The sequence below is a fragment of the Anomaloglossus baeobatrachus genome, chromosome 1 (assembly GCF_048569485.1).
Source record: "Anomaloglossus baeobatrachus isolate aAnoBae1 chromosome 1, aAnoBae1.hap1, whole genome shotgun sequence".
Classification (NCBI taxonomy): domain Eukaryota; kingdom Metazoa; phylum Chordata; class Amphibia; order Anura; family Aromobatidae; genus Anomaloglossus; species Anomaloglossus baeobatrachus.
The window spans coordinates 319,500,315-319,522,222 of record NC_134353.1 but is presented as its reverse complement, the minus strand read 5'-3'; the positions used below and the strand labels follow the sequence as shown (position 1 = coordinate 319,522,222).

At 46.3% G+C, this 21,908-nt stretch overlaps 2 protein-coding genes across 3 annotated transcripts in view; both read right to left on the bottom strand.

Annotated features, from left to right (window-relative positions):
• The window catches only part of PKD2 (polycystin 2, transient receptor potential cation channel), a 100,658-nt gene extending 98,210 nt beyond the window's left edge, over positions 1 to 2,448 (bottom strand). For both annotated transcript variants that reach the window (XM_075351469.1, XM_075351478.1), the window contains exon 1: positions 1,775 to 2,448. In XM_075351469.1, the coding sequence (XP_075207584.1) occupies positions 1,775 to 2,264 (490 nt within the window). In that variant the 5' untranslated portion in view covers positions 2,265 to 2,448. The remainder of the gene's footprint in view (positions 1 to 1,774) is intronic.
• A 7,775-nt stretch (positions 2,449 to 10,223) lies between these two features.
• Positions 10,224 to 17,958, bottom strand: SPP1 (secreted phosphoprotein 1). The gene is made up of 7 exons (XM_075351456.1): positions 17,848 to 17,958; positions 17,680 to 17,747; positions 17,301 to 17,324; positions 15,558 to 15,740; positions 14,963 to 14,983; positions 14,500 to 14,649; positions 10,224 to 12,001 (listed from the first exon to the last, which is right to left on the bottom strand). Exons 2-7 carry the CDS (start codon positions 17,731 to 17,733, stop codon positions 11,789 to 11,791), a joined length of 645 nt encoding a protein of 214 aa, XP_075207571.1. The 5' UTR covers positions 17,734 to 17,747; positions 17,848 to 17,958; the 3' UTR covers positions 10,224 to 11,788.
• Between the last annotated feature and the right edge of the window lie 3,950 nt (positions 17,959 to 21,908).

Sequence of the window (21,908 nt, the reverse complement as noted above, 5' to 3'; positions counted from 1 at the left end):
TGCAGTATGTGTCCTGCTCCCACTCCAGCCTCGCAGCTGCCCGCACTGCGGTGTGTCAGCATATGCCCGCACTGAGGTGTGTCAGCATATGCCCGCACTGCGGTGCGTCAGCATATGCCCGCACTGCGGTGCGTCAGCATATGCCCGCACTGCGGTGCGTCAGCATATGCCCGCACTGCGGTTCGTCAGCATATGCCCGCACTGCGGTGCGTCAGCATATGCCCGCACTGCGGTGCGTCAGCATATGCCCGCACTGCGGTGCGTCAGCATATGCCCGCACTGCCGTGCGTCAGCATATGCCCGCACTGCCGTGCGTCAGCATATGCCCGCACTGCGGTGCGTCAGCATATGCCCGCACTGCGGTGCGTCAGCATATGCCCGCACTGCGGTGCGTCAGCATATGCCCGCACTGCGGTGCGTCAGCATATGCCCGCACTGCGGTGCGTCAGCATATGCCCGCACTGCGGTGCGTCAGCATATGCCCGCACTGCGGTGCGTCAGCATATGCCCGCACTGCGGTGCGTCAGCATATGCCCGCACTGCGGTGTGTCAGCATTTTACCTCAGTATCTGTAAGGCCATGTGCACATTGAGTATTTGGTGAGTTTTTTACCTCAGTATTTGTAGCCAAAACCAGGAGTGGAACAATCAGAGGAAAAGTATAATAGAAACACGGGCACCACTTCTGTATTTATTACCCACTCCTGGTTTTGTCTTACAAATACTGAGGTAAAAAACTCCCCAAATACTCACCGTGTGCACGTGGCCTTAGTGTATGTGCCAAGTTGATTATTTCCAGCAGATTCTTCTGCAGCAAGAAGCAGTGATCACAAGAATAATGCTGCATATAACCCGGGCCTCCTTGATGCATTTTTTCCCTTTCACTTGAATGGGTGAAACACATTTTAAAAATTTTGAGATAAATCAAATCTTCAAGGAAAGTAATAAGCAGCGTGTGATCCGAAATGTCATTCATTGTGCTGGGACTGTAAAACACATAAAAGTGTAGAAAAAGAGTGACCAAAACGCAGCGTGTGAACAAGCCCTAATGTTACACGACGTACATGTGAACGTTTTCATATGGGGAAACGAACAGGACCTGACAGAACTCGGATGCTGCTGAGCTTATCAATGATAACAGGTTACCCAGCACTATATTTCACCAATATGTGTGCGTGTCTGCGACTAGAGCGGAGATAACCTATGGTCACATAGGTCACATCTGCCCGGCGCCCCCGTCACATCTGCCCGGTGTCCCCGTCACATCTGCCCGGCGCCCCCGTCACATCTGCCCGGTGTCCCCATCACATCTGCCCGGCGCCCCCGTCACATCTGCCCGGTGTCCCCATCACATCTGCCCGGCGCCCCCGTCACATCTGCCCGGTGTCCCCATCACATCTGCCCGGCGCCCCCGTCACATCTGCCCGGTGTCCCCATCACATCTGCCCGGTGTCCCCGTCACATCTGCCCGGCGCCCCCGTCACATCTGCCCGGCGCCCCCCTCACATCTGCCCGGCGCCCCCGTCACATCTGCCCGGCGCCCCCGTCACATCTGCCCGGCGCCCCCCTCACATCTGCCCGGCGCCCCCGTCACATCTGCCCGGTGCCCCCGTCACATCTGCCCGGTGCCCCCATCACATCTGCCCGGTGCCCCCATCACATCTGCCCGGTGCCCCCATCACATCTGCCCGGTGCCCCCATCACATCTGCCCGGTGCCCCCATCACATCTGCCCAGTGCCCCCATCACATCTGCAGCCCCCGGTACCAGCCTCACCTCTCACAACGTGCAGGATTCTGCCCACTCCCTGCGGCTCCTGGGGCTGCTCCGTGCCTTGGCCCACTCTGCCTCCTCCAGGGCCAGGATCGCCCCTTCTCCTGCGGCCCCTTGGCCCCTGGCTGCCGATGCTGTTGTGGTGATACCCCACAAGCCCAGTGCTGCCCCCGCTACTGGAGGACGCCAGAGAAGAGGACCTCCTGCCCGGGCCGGAGGGGTGCCACTCCACGTCCATCTCCACCACCATGCCCTCCTCGCCGTCCTCTTCTTCCTCCATCCCGTCCTCGGCCTCGAAGCCGGGATTGTCTCTGCTCCACGCCTGCCGGGAGCAGGAAGACAGCGGTGACGGGGTGGGTCCAGCAGGGGGCAGCCTGGGAGCGGGCGCGGGGGGCATAGCCTGCCTGGGCAGCGGGTCCATCTCCAGCATGGTCTGGGGGGCTGCCTCTGCCTCCAGCTCGGGCTGAGGCTTCACTCTGCTGGGGTTCACCATGCTGGAGCAGCCATTTTCTCATTCGGGGTCTTTCTGTGGTTGCTTGGCTTCCTCCGCCCTCCGCACAGCTCCGTTATCCGGGGGCAGGCCGTCACTGCACGGCTCGGCTCCTGGGCACCAGCCTGTTAACCCGTCCCGAGCCGGCGCCCGGCCAGCCTGTCCTATGGAGAGGAATGCTCAGGGCTGTTGTGAGTCTGGTCTCCAGGCAACAGTGCCCCAAAATGGGGGAGGGGAGCGGATCAGTCACCTATTAACCACCCCATGCAAATAGTGTGCGTGTGAGGGGTGCCAGCCTGGGCTCTGCTCATTTGGCAGGGGCAGTACACCATTACTTCTACATATCTGAAGTGTCTGGCTGCCATTTTGAAGCCAGTTTTATGCCTTTAACTATTTTAGGCTATGGCAGCTATATGTATGTAGTGTGCTGCACCCTGAGGCTGTGGCCAAAGGCCTTTCACAGTTTCATAGTGCCCAAGACATGGGCAGCATCCCCAGACACTGGAGGAAACCCTTACCTAGGATGGTCTGAGGGGCTTCACCCACTCCCCAGAATACAAAAGAGAGAAATGTCCTCCAAGACACATTATCAACCTATGGCCCTGGTCAGGACTGTGGAACAAGCGGTCTCACCACACATGCTACTCCAGTCAAGGACTAGAGTAGGATTTGTAGCCAAGGAACGCCGCCGCTCATTATGAATTTTATGAAGGGGGGTTTGCACACCTCCATCTTGCCCCAGCTTTGCCAATTTTGTCGGAGCTGAGCAAAATTAGCGTGAGAGCCGTAAGTCGCAAACGTTTAGCGCAGCTTTGAGTTTTGCGATGTTTCAAAACTTTTACGACTGGCTTTAAAGCTTTGGTGAACGGGGCCTTATGTGTTTGAGACTCATGGAGCGTTTCAGAGGAACACATACCTGGCTGCCAGTGCTCATCCAGTGCCTGGTTAGTGATGCCCATGGTTATAATGAAGCTTGAGTCTAATGACAGGTTCCCCTTAAAGGGGTTGTCCACTACTTCAACATTGATGGCCTATGTTTAGAATAAAGGGGGTGTTACACTCAGCGATATCGCTAGCGAGCGCACCCGCCCCCGTCGTTTGTGTGTCACAGGCAAATCACTGCCCGTGGCGCACAATATCGTTCAGAGCCGTCACACCGACTTACCTGCCTAGCGACGTCGCTGTTGCCGGCGAACCACCTCCTTTCTAAGGGGGCGGTTCGTGCGGTGTCACAGCGACGTCACACAGCGGCCGGCCAATAGAAGCGGAGATGAGCGGAACGTAACATCCCGCCCACCTCCTTCCTTCCGCATTGCCGGCGGCCGCAGGTAAGCTGTACTTCGTCGTTCCCGAGGTGTCACACGTAGCGATGTGTGCTGCACGGAAACGACGAACAACCTTCGTGCTCAACAATCAACGATTTTTTTAAAAAGGAACGACGTGTCAACGATGGACGATTTGGTGAGTATTTTCCATCATTAACGGCCGTTCGTTGGTGTCACACGTAACGACGTCACTAACGATGCCGAATGTGCATCACGGAATCCGTGACCCCGGCGATATATCGTTAGATACTTCGCTGACGTGACATGAATATCTGATGGGCAGAGGTCCAACACCCAGTACCCTGCCCATTAGCTGTTTTCGGTGCCGGTGGTGGCACCAGGTGGCCAGAAATGTTCTGGAGCTGCTCCATATTCTGATAGCAGCCACAGCCGGGTACTGCACATCCGCCTCCTATTGATTTGAACAGGCACATTAGAAACGAGCGGATCGCTTCATGCAGCCCTGGTCCACGGTCTAGGTCAGTGTTCTCGGGACAGGACTTGCCTTCCGGGTTCTGGGTTCATTAGTGCAGTGTTTGATTCTTTGGCCTGGTGTGATGGGCAGCACAGCAAATCTGTCCACGGCCAGAAAGCATTGATCTCATCCGTGGCCCAGCATTGCACAAAGCGATCAGATTATCTCTACACAGCATTCAAATGGAATTTACCATTAAAGGGAATCTGTCACCAGGATTTTGTAATCCCATCTGAGAGCAACATAATATAAATACAGAGACCCTAATTCCAGTGTTACTTTACTGGTTTTTGCAGTTTTGGTAAAAATCACTGTTTTATCTGCTGCAGATCTATCACTTTTCTGACTGTTAAGCTCTGTATAACCCTGCCTACATGACTGACAGCTGTCTATGTACACTGCATAGGCAGAAAACTGACAAATCGTGCTGGGGCAGTTTTATACAGAGCTCATAAATATGGAGGACTACATGGTATCAGATTTACTAGTCCTCAAGTGATAATCTGCTGATAAAACTGTGATTTTATCTAAAGTACAGCAAGCAGCACAGTAAAGGCCACTTCTCACTAAGCAACATCGCTGCTGAGGCACGACTTTTGTTGCTAGCGATGTTGCTGTGTGTGAAATCCAGCAACAACCTGGCCCCTGCTGTGAGGTCGCTGGTTGTTGCTGAATGTCCGGGACCATTTTTTAGTTGTTGCTCTCCCGCTGTGAAGCACTCATCGCTGTGTGTGACAGCGACAGAGCAACAACTGAATGTGCAGAGAGCAGGAGCCGGCTTCTACGGACGCTGGTAACCAATGTAAATATCGAGTAACCAAGAAGCCCTTTCCTTGGTTACCCGATATTTACCTTAGTTACCAGCGTCCGCCACTCTCAGCTGTCAGTGCCGGCTCCTGCTCTCTGCACAAGTAGCCACAGTACACATCGGGTAATTAACCTGATGTGTACTGTGGCTAGGAGTGCAGGGAGCCAGCGCTAAGCGGTGTGCGCTGTTAACCAAGGTAAATATTGGGTTGTTTACCAGATATTTACCTTAGTTACCAAGCGCAGCATCGCTTCCACGCGGCGCTGCTGGCTGGGGGCTGGTCACTGGTTGCTGGTGAGATCTGCCTGTTTGACAGCTCACCAGCAACCTGTGTAGCGACGCTCCAGCGATCCTGACCAGGTCAGGTTGCTGGTGGGATTGCTAGAGCGTCGCTTAGGCTACTTTCACACATCCGGCTGTAGCAGTGCGGCACAATACGGCGCTCTGCTGAAAAAACAAAACCGTTTTTTTTTTGCCGCCGGTTTCGTTTTTTCCAGCATTGACTTACATTGGCGCCGCATTGTGCCGCATGGGCTTGCGTTCCGTCCGTTTTTTGCTGCATGCGGCAGATTTAGATTTTTCAATGCATGCCTATGGACGCCGGATGCGGCGCGATGCGGAAAAAACCACATCCGGCCGCCGCATGCGGTTTCTTCCACTGCGCATGCTCAGTAGCGTGCTGCAACCGGAAGAAAACGGACGGGCCGCATGTAAAAACTTATGCAAAGGATGCGCTGTTTTCGCCGCATCCGTTGCATAGGTTTCACAGCCGGATTGAGCCGCACTGCTCAAACCGGAGGTGTGAAAGTAGCCTTAGTGTGACAGTACCTTTAGTGACACATCAGTTTTCTGTCCCTATATTATACTGTTTGCAGATTAAGTAGAAAAAAACCTGATGACAAATTACCTTTAGGCCTAAAACACACTTCCGCAAAAAAAAGTACGTGTCTCACGGTCCGTTTTTCGGGTCCGTGTTCCGTTTTTTAGGGGTGTTTCTCCGGTACAGATGGCATCCGTGTGATGGCGTATGCAAGCCGTGTGTGCGTGTGTAATGTCCGTATTGACATAAAATACGTTCGTGTGCTGTCCGTGTGCTGTCCATTTATAAAGGCCCGCATTCTTACCCAATTAACGTTGTTAATCATTCATCATGAGATCCTGGTGTTGTTGTTTGCCATCAATTGACCTGATAGATTGGTAACAAGTGTTTCAGATTTCGTGATGAAAAACGGACACGGACGATACGTGCTGAACACGGACATATTCCGTGTGCGGTCCGTGCAGGCACGGACCCATAGAGTAAAGCGGGTCCGTGCCTGCGTGCTGCCGGCCAAAAACGGAAATGTCGTCCGTGTAGAAAAGCGCACACACGTACTTACCACACGGACACACGTTCCATGTGATTTTATGTGTGTGTGCCATCTACCATTGAATAACATGGGTCCCCGTGTCTCCGTGTCTCCGTTACGTGCAAATACGTACCGCACACGTACAAAAAAAACGGATGTGTGTTGCGGGTCTTAAATGGCATGCTTTTTTAAGGGGCTGTCCACTCTATATTACTCCAGACTTGTGCATTTGCACAGTGTGCAGGTGTGCATTGTCAGGATTCTCTGGTGCCAGCTTAGGAGCGGGAGGTCATGTAATTGGAAGTATGCGATTTGCACACTTACGGCCACATTCAAACTAGACTTGTCATGACTTGCTTAAGTTATTTGTGTTGAGCAAAGCCACGAACATCTAGTCGACATATGACCGCATGTCAAATTCCATGCTTGCGGTCATGACCCTGCCTGCTTCCGGCACAGGAGAATCCTGACAGCATGCACACTGCACGCTTTGAGGATTCAGAAGTCTGCAGTCACATAGATTGACTGCAGACTTGCGCCCAACCCATTTAAAGAATGAGTAAAAAACAAATACATTTTACTTGAACAAGAAATTTTATTAAAAGTTAACCTTAATAGACCCAGGGTGGTGTAAGGAACAAGCAAAATAAAAATCTCACCTACTAGACTGGCATCACATTTATATACTTGGTACTGTGTCCTTTGCTGGCACTATGCATTAATATCCAGTAGAGGGACGAGCACCATGAGACCACTGATTGACCACAGCCTTCACATTCCATCCCAACAGGAAGAAACACCTTTCTGCCTACTTAGGCTACTTTCACACATCCGGTTTGAGCCCTGCGGCTCAATCCGGCTGTGAAAACTATGCAACGGATGCGGTGAAAACACCGCATCCTTTGCATCAGTTTTTACATGCGGCCGGTCCGGTTTTTTCCGGTTGCGGCATGCTACTGAGCATGCGCAGTGGAAAATACCGCATGCGGCGACCGGATGCGGTTTTTTCCGCATCGCGCCGCATCCGGCCTCCATAGGGATGCATTGAAAAATGCGCCGCAGCGGCCGGATGCGGCGCGATGCGGTGTTTTTTGCCGGAGCAAAAAACGTTGCAGGGTACGTTCGATCCGGCCGCCGCATCGGCTAAATCTGCCGCATGCGGCAAAAACCGGACCGAACGCAAGCCCCTACGGCACAATGCGGCACTAATGTAAGTCAATGCAAAAAAAACCGCAATCGGCGTTACAAAAGCCGGTTGCGGTTTTTCTGCAGAACGCCGTATTGTGCCGCAGAGCAAAAGTCCGGATGTGTGAAAGTACCCTTAGAGGGAGCATTAAAGCACCACTCCAGCATATTTTTTTTATTTCACCGCTGTATTGGTGCTTTAAATCTAAGTCCCTGCCCTTTGCCTTATATCCACCTTACAGCGTCTTCATCTTCTATCACTGCCGCTCCAGACGGTCTTCAGAGATTTGTTACCTGATGGCAGCTCCAGTGTTTCATGGGGTGCGCTGGAGGTCACAACTCAATACAAGTCTATGGGAGCCTCCTTGCTCTCATAGAGATGAATTGGGAGCTTGTGACGTAACTTTTGACTTATGGCCAGTCAGAAGTCACAGTCATAAAATGTCGCCGTGGGACCAGAGCAGAATCAGCCTGGCTGAACTCACACAGCCAGTGCCTGATACAGGCTGCCCACGGATTGGGCAGCATGTAACGACTTGTTAGGTTCACTTTAAGGCTCTATTCACATGTCTGTGTCTGAGTATGGATCGTGATTCACGGACTGACTGTAGATCTCCTAACCTGAACCTGACAGCCTCATAGGCATATACTGTATGTGGTTATCAAGTTTAGATCAGAAAACCACATACAGTCTGTGTATCAAATCTTCATACTTGGACTGTGACCTTGATATGTGTGAATGTGGCCTAAGATTGCGGCTGATCTACAGCCGCTGAATTACTGCTCTGGCTATGTGATGCCAGATATAGAGGTTGTCACCCAACTTAGAACCGGCTATGACCTCATTTTCATAGACGTATCTTACCTATGTATAACTGTCTGCAGCAGCCCATCTCCTCAAGTTCTCCATATGGATGGGAACTACAGCTTGCCTACATTGTCCTCATACCGCGTACAAGGGTCACGCTCTCCCCATAGATGTCACACCAGGCTTCCAGCCGTGCAGGCTGGGCTCAGCGCTCCTGCGTTCCATCACCGCTATGCGCCTGAGCCTGGGTTCCACAACCCTTTCTGAACTCCAATGTCAGGAAGTGATGAAACATGCAGTCCAACATATCAGTTCCAACATAGTATATAAGGCGTCCATTAGCAACATTGTGACTGATACCCATTTATCTTTTGCAGGTTATGCGGCACGGTGCTAAAGTGGACCCGGACACTTTGGCCAATGTGAACTTCTCTTTATTCTTTTTCCTCCTCAACCTTTAATATACAGTACCCTAATGAATCCTTGCTACTGAGGAGGAAATGCATTGGGAGGACTTATTTTTGGGGTCAGGCAGCATCACACTTGGGTGCTGCCTTTGTAAGGGTGGAAGCAACACATAGGGCACAACAGGGTACAAACAATCTACCCCTATATTTGGTGTTCCTACAACCATTAAAGAGACTTTTCCTCAACTATCAAATTGGGTGCGATCTACCCTTTTTATTGCACTAATTTGCACTGTCAGTTTAGCACTTGCACTTTAGGCCGGATTCACACATCGGGCATTTCGCCGCTCTACCGGATCCGTCACACTCCAGTACAGGGCAATACAGTACAATGGCATCGCGGCTACCTCCGGTCACATGCTGCGGTCACATGACAGCATGTGACCAGAGCTTGCCGCGATGCCATTGTACTGTATTACGCTGTACTTGAGTGTGGCGGATCCGGCAAAGCAGCGAAATGCCGGATGTGTGAAACCGACCTAAATCACCTCTAATATTGTAAATTGATTTGTCAGATGCAATTTTAAGGGATCCATTAAAAGTTATATTTTACTTCTCCATGCTATACACTACAGTACTATTCCCTGAGAAGGACTTTCAGCCCCAGATAATCCAATTTTAGGAGGTATCTTTTTACCCCTAAAGGGAATGTGTCCTCAGAAAGTAGCCTAATGTTTAATCAGTTCAAGGCCAGGCTGTTTACCCCTGTTCCTCATTGGGTACATTTCATACATGCAGTTTTAAGAGCTACGGTCAGATAGGCGCATGAGGGGGTATGGGCAATGCCCGCTTGTCTACTTCTTGACAAGCTCCATCATATCTTACATAAGTCCTTGACTAGAGTAAGGTGGGCTTTGCACACTACGACATCGCAGGTGTGATGTCGGTGGGGTCAAATCGAAAGTGACGCACATCCGGCGTCGCAGTCGATATCGTAGTGTGTAAATCCTTTTTGATATGATTAACGAGCGCAAACGCGTCGTAATCGTATCATCGGTGTAGGGTCCGACATTTCCATAATTTGGCTGCAGCGACAGGTTTGATGTTGTTCCCCGTTCCTGCGGCAGCACACATCGCTGTGTGAGAAGCCGCAGGAGCGAGGAACATCTCCTACCTGCGTCACCGCGCCTCACTCCGGCTATGTTGAAGGACGGAGGTGGGCGAAATGTTTACGTCCTGCTCATCTCCTCCCCTCCGCTTCTATTGGCCGCCTGCCGTGTGACATCGCTGTCATGCCGCACGACCCGCCCCCTTCCCCTTAGGAAGGAGGCGGTTCGCCGGCCAGAGCGAAGTCACAGGGCAGGTGAGTGCATGTGAAGCTGGCGTAGCGATAATGTTCGCTACGGCAGCAATCACAAGATATGGCTGCTGCGACGGGGGCGGGGACTATCGCACTCGGCATCGCAAGCATTGGCTTGCGATGTCGAAGTGTGCAAAGCCCGCCTAAGATTTGTGGCAAGGCATGATGCAGTAACAGGAGTGCACCCCCTCATCAAGGGGCAGCCATAATGTTTTTGCCTCAGTATATCAATGCAAAACACAATATTCTGTTTAAATGTTTATTACACTCCAACTAAAACATACCAAAATGTGGCATTTATGTAAATGATATACAAAGGAAGTGTCAGAAAAAATGCACGTCAAACATGTAGGCAGTTCATTCTATACAGTTAATTACATATTACAATCAAGTATTAATGTATTTATGCAATGCACAAGACAACGGAAATTGCATATATGTCCCTAGTGTTATAGAAGTAGTCTCTAAAATAAAGTGTTCCTTACACATCAGCAGCCGATATAATAAACACTTATATCCATAATTTAAATGAGCTTTCGTCAGATAAAGCACAGCGCAACGTTTTATGGCAGGCCAATGGTGCATATTAACTTGACTGGGGGTGACTTTAAGACATTTTTGAGGGTTTATAAATAGGGTTCTGTATGGATTTTTTAGATTTTTGATAGCCCTTTTTCCATTCATCTTGCCCATGTCATGCGTTACAGTATCTTGCCCATGTCATGCCTTACAGTATCTTGCCCATGTCATGCCTTAAGCTGGGTTTACACACTGCAACATCTCAAACGACATCGCTGTAACGTCACCGGTTTTGTGACGCAATAGCGATGTTGTTTGCGATGTTGCAGTGTGTGAAACCTATCAGCGACCCGGCCCCTGCTGTGAAGTTGTAATCGTTACAAATCGTTCAGGACCATTCCTAGGTCCTTTGTTTCCCGCTGTGCAGCATGAAGTTTCAGTGTGTGAAGACTTTGCAGCGACTTTGTTAGCAACTTCCCTTTCAAAAGGCTGCTTATCAACGTCCCCAACAACCAGCTAGGTCGCTCTGCAGGTCCGGATCGCTGTTGCGTTGTTGGCCAGGTTTGCCTGTTTGAACGCTCACCAGAGACTTAGCAGAGACTTAGGGAGGTCGCTATAGCGTCACCAAACCGGTGACGTTACAGCGATGTCCTTTGCGATGTTGCAGTGTGTAAACCCAGCTTTACAGTATCTTGCCCATGTCATGCGTTACAGTATCTTGCCCATGTCATGCCTTACAGTATCTTGCCCATGTCATGCCTTACAGTATCTTGCCCATGTCATGCCTTACAATATCTTGCCCATGTCATGCCTTACAGTATCTTGCCCATGTCATGCCTTACAATATCTTGCCCATGTCATGCCTTGCAGTATAGTCAGAACTTTCAATACTGGGAGCCACAATTTATCTCAATGACATTTTACAGCAGCTACAATTGTAGACACTTTCGTAAACTAGGGTCTGGAGGTTCTACATTGTAGAGGAATGAAAGGCCACCAATTTGAATGCTATGGACCATTGTTGACACACCAAATCCATGTGCATCAGGGGCCATCAGATTGGAAACCTGTCGAAAGACATAGGGTTTTCTATGTCAGATTGGTGACTGATAGATGTGTGTTGCATTGTTTTCTAAATGTGTGAGGAAAAGACTTCTTTGATATTGCTTCATACCAAGGTATGAACTAAACTCTGAGTAGGCTCATTGTATATTATCAGAACAGGACAGCATCATTCACACATAAAGAAAGACAGAGGACAGCAGAAGATAATGGAGATCAATTGTCATGCTCAGGGCTGGAATACCACAGTTGTCCTCTCCTCCGAGCTCTCTTCAGATGTGTTTGGATCTGTTGTAGTTAATCCAAGGATGCTTTGTAGTAGGTTCATCTTAGGGGTGTGCTCATGACTTTCTTCAGAGCTCTCAGATGGTTGGGACTGATGACTTGTGCTCTCAGTGGTCACACTTTCTGAAGAATGATGTGAAGAGCTTCCATGTGCCACCTGTGCAAAGAGATCAGACTGTCATGTGCCTACATACTTTGTCATTTTTAATAGAAAGTCTGCTAAAAAAAAAAGCAATAGAATTGACACAGTCTCCTACTTCTGCAACCCAGTGAATTTCTGTAATTGGTCTAACGACCTAGCACCAATTGAAACCATGTTCACACAGTGAGTATTTTATGTTTTTTACCTCAGAATTTGTAAGCCTAAACCAGGAGTAGGTAAAAATACAGAACTGATCCCCATGTTTCTATTAGACTTTTCCTCTGATTGTTCCATTCCTGGTTCTGGATTACAAATACTGAGGTAAAAAACGCACCGAATACTCACCGTGTGCTCATGGCCTAAAGGAGAAAATAAGCAATGTACAGCAGCCATTGAAATTAGGAGGCCATCTGTGTAATACATGGACATGCTAGGTCCTCCAGAGAGAGATGCTTTTAAGCTACTTTCCACTCCAGGAAATTGATAGTTTGTAAGTAATATACCGTAGGTGCCTCTACTAGCTTATAGTATACTAAACATATTCTTGAAAATGGGTTTTCTAAAACAGACAACCTTGTTAGCCCCTGAAAGGAACCTGTAAGGTCCCCTGATCGTTCCCTATCACGTCTATCACCATATAAATGGTAATTTCCTTATTCCATTAAAGCACCACTCTAGCGTTTTTTTATTGCACCCCTGGAGTGGCGCTTTAAGGGCCAGCACACACGGCGAGTAATACGGAGCGAGTGGAATGCGATAAAAACATCGCATTCCACCCGGACCAATGTTACTCTATGGGGAAGCTCCCATGAGCAATTTTTTTTGTCAGCCCTAATCGGACCGAGAAAACAGTCGCAGCATGCTGAGGGTTGAATGCGATCTTGTTCTACTCACACCCATTCAAGTCTATGGGAGCGAGAGAAACATCGCATTGCACTCGCGTTATACCGGTATAACGCGAGTTCAGTGTAATTCTCGCATCAGCCGGCAACGGAGGAGATAAATCCCTCCCTCCCCTCCGCAGCGCCGGCCCTCCCATCCGCAGCTGTGTTTTAATCGCACGATCGGACCACAGTCGTATGACACTTGCATGACACTCGGCTCCCACTGTGCTGCGAGCGTGAGCTGAGTGTCATGCGAGGACTCGCACAAATCCCCGTGTGGCCTCAGTCTAAATCTAAGTCCTTAACCCCTGTCATATGCTCAGCTTCACTTCACCTTTTATTGCCACCTCTCCAGTTGGTCTCAGCAACATATGACTTTCCAGTGCGCTCCAGTGTTAAATGGCAGAAATTAGAAGAAAAAAGCAATGTGCTAAATAACAATGGGGTCACTTACAAATTTGTCAGTGCCCTCCATATTTTTTTATGGAAACCAGTGTTTCATAGAGTGCACTGGATTTCTCAAATAAAATAAATACATCTCTATGACAGCCTTGTTCTGGCTCTCATAGAGATGTATTGAGCACTTGTCATGTAGCTTCTGACCTATGGCTAGTGAGAAGTTGTAGTCACAAGATGGTGTCGCAGGACCAGAGTGAAGTTGGCAAAAGGTGAAGGTATTGGAGTATTTGACAGGGGCCAGAAGACTTACATTTAGAGCGCCAAGCCAAAAGTGCTCATGTGGTACTTTTATTCGATGTTGCATGCTAACACAATAATCATTGAAGAATTAATTTAATCCTGCAGCCTCACATATACTAATGAGGTAGGTATGGTTTAGCATGGCATCTCTTCCCCCATTTTAGTCTTACCTTGGATCTTCTACTCACTCACCTTGAGTGTCCCTGACAGCCTGCATACACTCCTTGTTATTGTAGGACTATTATGTAGGCTGTTAGTCACACCCATGGACGTGTAATTAGAAGAAGTGAGGCAGGACTATAGAAGAGGCACCCTACCAAACAAGTACTGCCTCATTAGCCCAAGCAACGCTGCAGGAGATCATTCTTGAATGATGCTGTGTAATTATGGAAAATGAAACAATTTATTGTGTATACTGATATAGTAGCGGTTGGGAACTTTGGCGGACCTGACAGGTTCCCTTTAACCCCTTTTGAACTGAGATCAATTTCTTTCTATATGTACAGTAAATATTCGCTGCTTGTATGTGAAATGTTTATCTCATCTCCACAGCGAGAAAGCTGAAAAATTTAGAAGTTGGTCACATACAAAGATAAATTCTATGTAACTCAACGTCAGCCCTTGGTTCCAGTCTGACCAAGAGCAATATCATCATCATTAAATTGCCATGTTCTTCCCAGGTTCCCTCTAGGTACTTGATTGTGTATAGTTTGTATAGTCTCTACTAATATCACCTCATCCCCATGGCCAAGGCACATAGATAATCTCTGTGGATGGCTAGAACCTACATGGATTTCTACATATGCCGTGGTTTTTATAATATAATTTTTGCCCCTCAAGGTAAAAATGGTCTAATTTGCAATCTACAACACCAAAACAAACATCCTACGACCACATACCAGACATATTTTAATACATTTGATGTGTTACCTGATTAAGAGAACGTCTACGGCGGAGTGGGTTACCCCTTGTCTGTTGAGGTGTTGGGCCTTCAGGAGTAGGGGCGATGCTGACCTCTTCTGATGACGAGGAGCGAGAATCGGATTTTGATATACTGTGGCTTTCAATTGAGTTTGTGCTCTGTAAAAACAGCAGATCCATCAGTTGTCAACAATATACAAGCACGGACAACATCTACATGGACTTTAAATGTTTTCTTGTGTTTTTTAATGGATTTGTACTGTATTGTCATCCAGTATGTAGATATGTTTTGTGATAGGGATAATTAGGTTGAGAAGAAATTTGAAGATAGGGATTGATGTGATGACAATCTTTGCAGACTAGGTTATTGCTATAAGATGACAAGTAGTAAATGTTTATATATGATCATGTGTATTCCATGTACATGACATGCTCTGTATAACACTAATTGTGATAAAGGTGATCTACTAACCTGGTGTGAAGATTCTGAAGACTGGAAGAAATAGAAAAAAAATGTAAGTAACTTCTCTGCACTTCAAAAAAATGCATATATACATAAGATATAATACAATTGTTATACAATACAGGTTATCAAACAAGCTTATCACATTATATTTACACTGGTACTGTGTTAAAAAAGTAGGAAACCTTATCACTTGCTGGGCACTAATTCTACTGTGATAAGGGGGTACAAAATATTGACTTAAAGTAAGGCAAGATGCTACAAGTTATACAGTATAAGCCAGTTCTTCATATATTATGATAGATGACTGTATTTAGGGATGGTCGAATACCTCAAATATTCGGCTTCACGAATATTTTTCGAATAGGTCGCCGCTATGCGAATATTCGATGCACAATGTAAGTCTATGGGAAGCTCGAATAGTTGTTATTCGGGGTTTCCCATAGACTTACATTGTGCATCGAATATTCGTAAATAGTCGAATAGCAGCAACCTATTCGGAAAATATTTGCGAAGCCGAATATTTGAGGTATTCGATCATCCCTAACTGTAATAATTATACATAAATAGACTTCTAAAATAGTTTAAATGAAAAAATCATTACACTTTTAGCTGCACGTTTACGGCGCATGCTATCTCCTCTTGCGAAATCTTCTGTAATGATAGACTGAACTGTTGCTCCATTCGTAGTTGGGGCAGTTCTGGATCTCTCCTCCGATGATGATGATGAGGAGGAAGAATCTGGATGTGAATCAGATACAGACTTGCTCTGGCTGATACTTGAGTCCTGAAAATACAACAGTATAGAATGTATAAACCACAATTGATACAAATGTGAAAGTCACAAAAAATTAATTTCTGTTTGCAGTGATATTGGTGTTTATTAATTCACAGACAACAGCCCCGTATTCGCCCCCTTCTAAATATTGGCTGCCAATAGTGATTAGCGAGTGTGCTCGCCACAGCGGGTTACTTAATCGAGCCTCGAGCATCAGAGTTTGAAAATACTCGAGTTTCCCATTGACTTACATTACACTCGGTACTCGAGACGCATCGAAGCACCTCAATGCTCAGTCAAGTAACAAGCAGTGGTGAGCACGCACACCCATCACTAGTTGCCAATGGTTTCTACACACCGCTATTATATCTACTAAATTATTGTTACTGCTTTATGTGCTGTGTTGAAGTAATTCTTTCCCCAATTAAAAGTTTCTGGGTTTCATTCTACGGCGCCGGTGAGAATTAAAGAAATACATAGGCATGTGATTTCCAAAGCTCTCCAAATGATTTTAATAAGAATCAGATCTTTTATAGTCTTCAGAAATATAGGCGTGCCATGCATACATTTTGGTGTTCCTTACATGATAGCAAATAGTAGAATACATAACTGCATAATAAATACAGACACTCCCAGCATCCACCCAGCCTATCCATACCCCCTACACAAGTCTTTGCTCCAAAAGTGAAATCTCACACGCTAAGAACTTTTTGGCACGCCTGAAGACATTACTTCTTTCCTTCCTTTAACATACTGTATAAATTCTGTAAGTATAACTATGGAGAAACGTTATTTAAAAGGAACCTGTAACTCGAATTGTTCTTCCCAAACCAGAAGGCAGCATAAATCAATATGCTGAGAAAACCATAGTTTGGAGATCTGTCTGGGGGGAAATAGGAGAGGTACTAGCATGGAACCACTGGTGGTCCACGTCTTCCCACACCACGGGTATCTCACATCGCAATCGCCTGGAGTGGTGCAGTAGCTTTACAAATTGTTTCCGCTTGACAACCATCTTTCTCATGATATTTTAACATTTGGCAAATTTTAGTACAAATTTGTTGCATCGTTATTTGCGTCTATTTTGTGGGGGGGATTTTTTTTATGACAAAAACTGGGATAAACTTCTTAGTAAATGTGGGTAAAGTTTTTCACAGCCAACAGGTAAACATATGTAATGCCCTTTTACCTGGGGCAATGATCGTCCTAACAAACTTTCAGTAGTGGGTATTGCTCAGAGCCTTATTTCTTCCATCTTGTATGCTGCACCTCCACTTGTGTGGAAAGGGGTATGCAGCAAACAATAATGAAGGAGAAAGGACGACTGATTGTTCATTAAAACCACTAATGGTAATTATTACATGAAAAGGAAAATAAACAAGCACCGATGGAATTCACATATCATCAATCCGTGCTTGTTATGGGGCGTTAATCTATCTTGTAATAGGAACCTCGGTTATTGGGAGCGCCCAATAGAAACGCTTATATTACAAGTTCAGCTCTGCTATATCTGCATATAGTAAATGTAGACTAAAAAGTTGTTAGCATCAGGAATCATGAACTACTTACCTGTGAAGAATCTGAGTTTATAACCTAGAAAATAAAAAAAATAAAATAAATAATCTCTTAATTAGGCATTTTAATATAATGTTGCAATAATCTAATTGGAATTAATCAGTTTATATTTGATAGATTTTATCTACTTTACATATGACATATACCGAATCTAATATCAGATTTATGCCTATAACTTGAACTTACAGGGACTTAACCCTTGCTGATACCAGGGGGGTAAATGTCATCCCATGCAGTTTGGATTTTTTTTCCATTGTACCAGACAAGGGTTAGCACAAGACAATAAGGAAATATTGCTGCATTTTCTTTAGTATCTTCTTATCTGTAGGGTATTGGCTATAGGCAATATCTAAGGATTGGCAGAGGTACTCACAGGCAGCGTGCAGGCAATGCCTACGAGGCAGACGATGAACACAGCAGTTTTCATTTTCCGATGAATATCTGTAAAATAAAAAGATACATTTATGGGTCGATGCTAATTTTCCTTATCGGAATTGTCTATCACTGCGTATTAGAGCAGCCCCTGCTATATATGCATTACCTGTGTATAACCAGGAGCTCTTCTCCGATGCTCTGCAGTGGACTGTGTGACAAGCAGGAGCAATGTTGTGCTGTGGATTGGGCCAGGGCTCGCAGAATTTAAACCGTGGCCACAGACATCAGCAGCCAATCAGCGTGAAGCGAGGGTTATGACACCGTGAGGTTTCTGACCACCTGATCTGCCCCCACTCACCCACACTTCCCCTTGGTTTTGTGGTTTTTTCTGTCAACAGAATGTGAAGGCTTCTGCTCTGACACTACGGTATAATTAGCTGCTTTCATTCAGTTGCATGCAATGTAGCAATATGTAGGAAGTTATAGCCGTGATTTGTTTCTGTTTTTCTGAAGAAACTACATTGTGGTCAAGGAATTTACCTGTCTGATGAGTAAAATAGATTAACACGGCCAGATCTGCCAGACTGAAACCAGTGACGCAGATGAATAATCAACCAGAACTGTCAATAAGCCACCGGAAATTCAGAGCTCTTCATTCTTCATCTATGAGCCCTTGTCTGGTCTTTGAGTCAATATTTCACAAATTGATATTACAGTCCCTTTACGCAGGCAGCTTTCTGCCCCATGCCAAGCACCGATCCATAATATCATTAGTCAATCTGCGCTAATGTAAACTTCTCTTGACGAGTTTTTGATGTTTGTAGCTTTGTAGATAGATATATACATGATAGATACATACATGATAGATACATAATAGATATCTGCCCCAATTAGCAAAATTAGAGTACTTTCATTTTTCTTCCTTGTACTTTTGAGTGTGTTTTTATTTATCTGCTTTTTAATCATGTTTTTTCAGCTGTGTTTTTTCTCTTTTCGGTAGGTTAGGTTTTAAATAAACCTTGTTTTTATTTTTGATATTCCCTGTTATTTTTCTTGGATAAAACCTTGTTGATAAACTCATGATGTACGGATTACTTGCGTTTTTATTTTGTTTCCGTTGCGGAAATATGCGTTTTCTATTTGCAGATTTTCCTCATCGCATTCAAGTCTATTGGGAAAATTCACAAATAAATAAAATCCTCAAATAAAATGCATATTTACCTCAGGACAAATCGACAATTTGTAGATTTCAATCACGCACCACAGATCAGTTTACGCTGCGTAATAAAAACATTGTAGGCATGAGATGTATATACCGTATTTTTCGTTTTATAAGACACAGCAGATTATAAGACATACCCTAAATTTAGAGAGAAAAAAGGTAAAGAAAAAAAATGGAGTCTGTCTGATAATCCGGTGGTGTCTTACTGAGGAGATGAGGGTGGCAGTGATGATGGAGCGAGTTCACAGGAGGAAGGGGCAGTGCTGGAGTAGGGCGATGCTGCAGGCGGTGCGGCGGGTGTCCCAGATGCTCTGTCGGTGGTGTGGGTTTCAAACAAATGGCGCTTGGAGTCAGCATGTGCCCAGATTGAGCTATCAGCTCCATGACAAGCCAAGATCTCATCTGCACATACGCCACCTTCGGGTACCATTTTCCTTAAGTCCACTGCTAGGAGATCAGTGGGCCTGAGGCGGCGCATGCGTAAATGGGATATTGAGCCGAGAGCTCCATCTGTGCACGTGCTGACTCTAGGCACCATTATTTGAAGCCCGCAGCGCTGACAGAGCATCTGAGAAACCCAGCCGCACTGCCCTGCTCCACACAGCCAGCACAGCGCCCACAGCCCCAGTACAGCGCTCGCAGCCCCAGCACAGCACCCGCAGACAGCACAGCACCCGCAGACTGCACAGCGCCCGCAGCCCCAGCACAGCACCTGCAGCCAGCCCAGCCACAGCAGCCAGCACAGCACCTGCCGCCAGCACAGCGCCCACAGCCAGCCCAGCCCCCACAGCCAGCACAGCCCCTGCAGCTAGCACAGCCCCCACAGCCAGCACAACCCCCATTCTCCACCTCCTGATAAGCTAAATTTGGATATAAGATGCACCCCCCATTTTCCTCCCAAATTTTTGGGAGGAAAAGTGCATCTTATTATCTGAAACATATGGTAAATGCTATACACTCTGCTGAAACTGTAATTCTCTGTGTTTTGTTGTGCATGAAAATATAAAGAGTTAAAAATGCACCAAATACTCATCGTGTAAAGCAAGGGTCACACTATCGTATAAAAAAATCATCAGAGTTTCATCTAGAAGATTCAGACGATTTATTTCTCACTTGTCATCTATTTTTGTGTAGATAGACTTGAAAGATCGAGTCTTGTCAGATTTACACAAGAGACCAGAGCATACTGCCATATTTCTTTAGATGTAAATTGCTGATCTACACTCTCCCATTAAATAACATTAGTCTGAGTGTAGTCTGTTTTTTTACACACAGCACTCGGACCAAAAATATGGTCATATGAACAAGCAATAATGGTTCTTTTACTTTAGCTGATGCAAAAAGTAAAGGGAAGGCCAATTGTTAATAGTATTATTCAGTCTCCATGCAGTTTGTAAATCAGTAGCAGCACATCATATTTACACAGAAAGATGCACTGCTAGAAACAAGTAGATTTTATCATGTAGAAAAGATACAATCAACAGACTAATTGGCATGTGTAACCATGACATCCTTGAAATTATTCCAGAAAATGAATTACCGTATTTTTCATTTTATAAGACGCACAGGAGTATAAGATGCCCTCCAAATTTAGAGATATAAAAGGGTAAAATAAAAATGGGGTCCGTCTTACCGGAGGGGGGCGGCAGCGGTGGTGGAGCAGGGTCACAGGAGGCAGAGGCTGTGCTGGCAGTGGCGGCGGGTCAGTGGTGGCAGAGAGGCAGACGGCCGCCGGGACAGAGAGCCAGCCAGCTGCCGGTACCGACAGGCACCCAGCCGCCCACATGCACCAACAGGCACCCGGCCGTCCGCACACAGCCACACAGACTGCCCCCCACAAATTCACCTCCCGGTAAGCTATATTCGGATTTTAAGACGCACCCCTCATTTTCCTCCCATATTTTTGGGAGGAAAGTTGCATCTTATAATCCGAAAAATACGTTTTTTCTCTTAGAAAAATATTGCAATTACACATTTTGTTATACACATTTAATTTCTATGTGTTTATTAAAACAACACAAAAAATGGGGGAAAAAAAGGCAAATTGGACATAATTTCATAGAAAACTCCAAAAATGGTGCAGACAATATTGTTAGCGCCTTCAACTTAATATTTGGTTGCACACCCTTTGGAATAAATAACTACAATCAATCACTTCCTATAACCATCAACAAGCGTCTTACACCTCAACTGAAATTTTGGACCACTGTTCCTTTGCAAACTGCTCCAGGTCTCTGATATTTGACGGGTGCCTTATCACAACAGCAATTTTTAGATATTTCCGCAGGTGTTCAATAGGATTCAGATCCAGACTCATTGCTGTCACTTCAGGACTCTTCAGTGCTTTGTTTCCCTCCATTTCTGGGTGCTTCTTGATGTATGTTTGGGGTCATTGTCCTGCTGGAAGACCCCCCTACCTAGAACGCAAACCCAGCTTTCTGACACTGGGCACTACATTGCAACCCAAAATCCTTTGGCAATCTTCAGATTTCATAATGAACACAGTCAAGGCACTCAGTGCCAGAGGCAGCAAAGCAACCCCAAAATATCTTTGATCCTTCAACATATTTGACTGTAGGTACTGTTTTTTTTCTTTTGTAGGCCTCATTCCGTTTTTGCTAAACAGAACAATGTGCGTTTCGAAATAGCTCTATCTTGGTCTCATCTGTCGATAAACCACTTTCCCAGAAGAATTTTGACTTACATACATTTTGGTAAACTACAATCTAGCTTGTTTATGTCTCTGTGTCAGCAATGGAGTCCTCCTAGTTCTCCTACCACAGTATTTCATTTCCTTCAAATGTCGTTAATTAGTTTGCGCTGACACTGCTGCACCCTGAGCCTGCAGGACAGCTTTTATTTCTTTGGAACTAGATTGGGACTGCTTACCTACCATCCATTCTATCCTGTGTTGCAACCTTTCATCAGTTTTTCTTTGCTGTCTGAGTACAGAGAGATTAGCTACAGTGTCATGGTTATAAACTTCTTGATTAGGTTGCGCATCA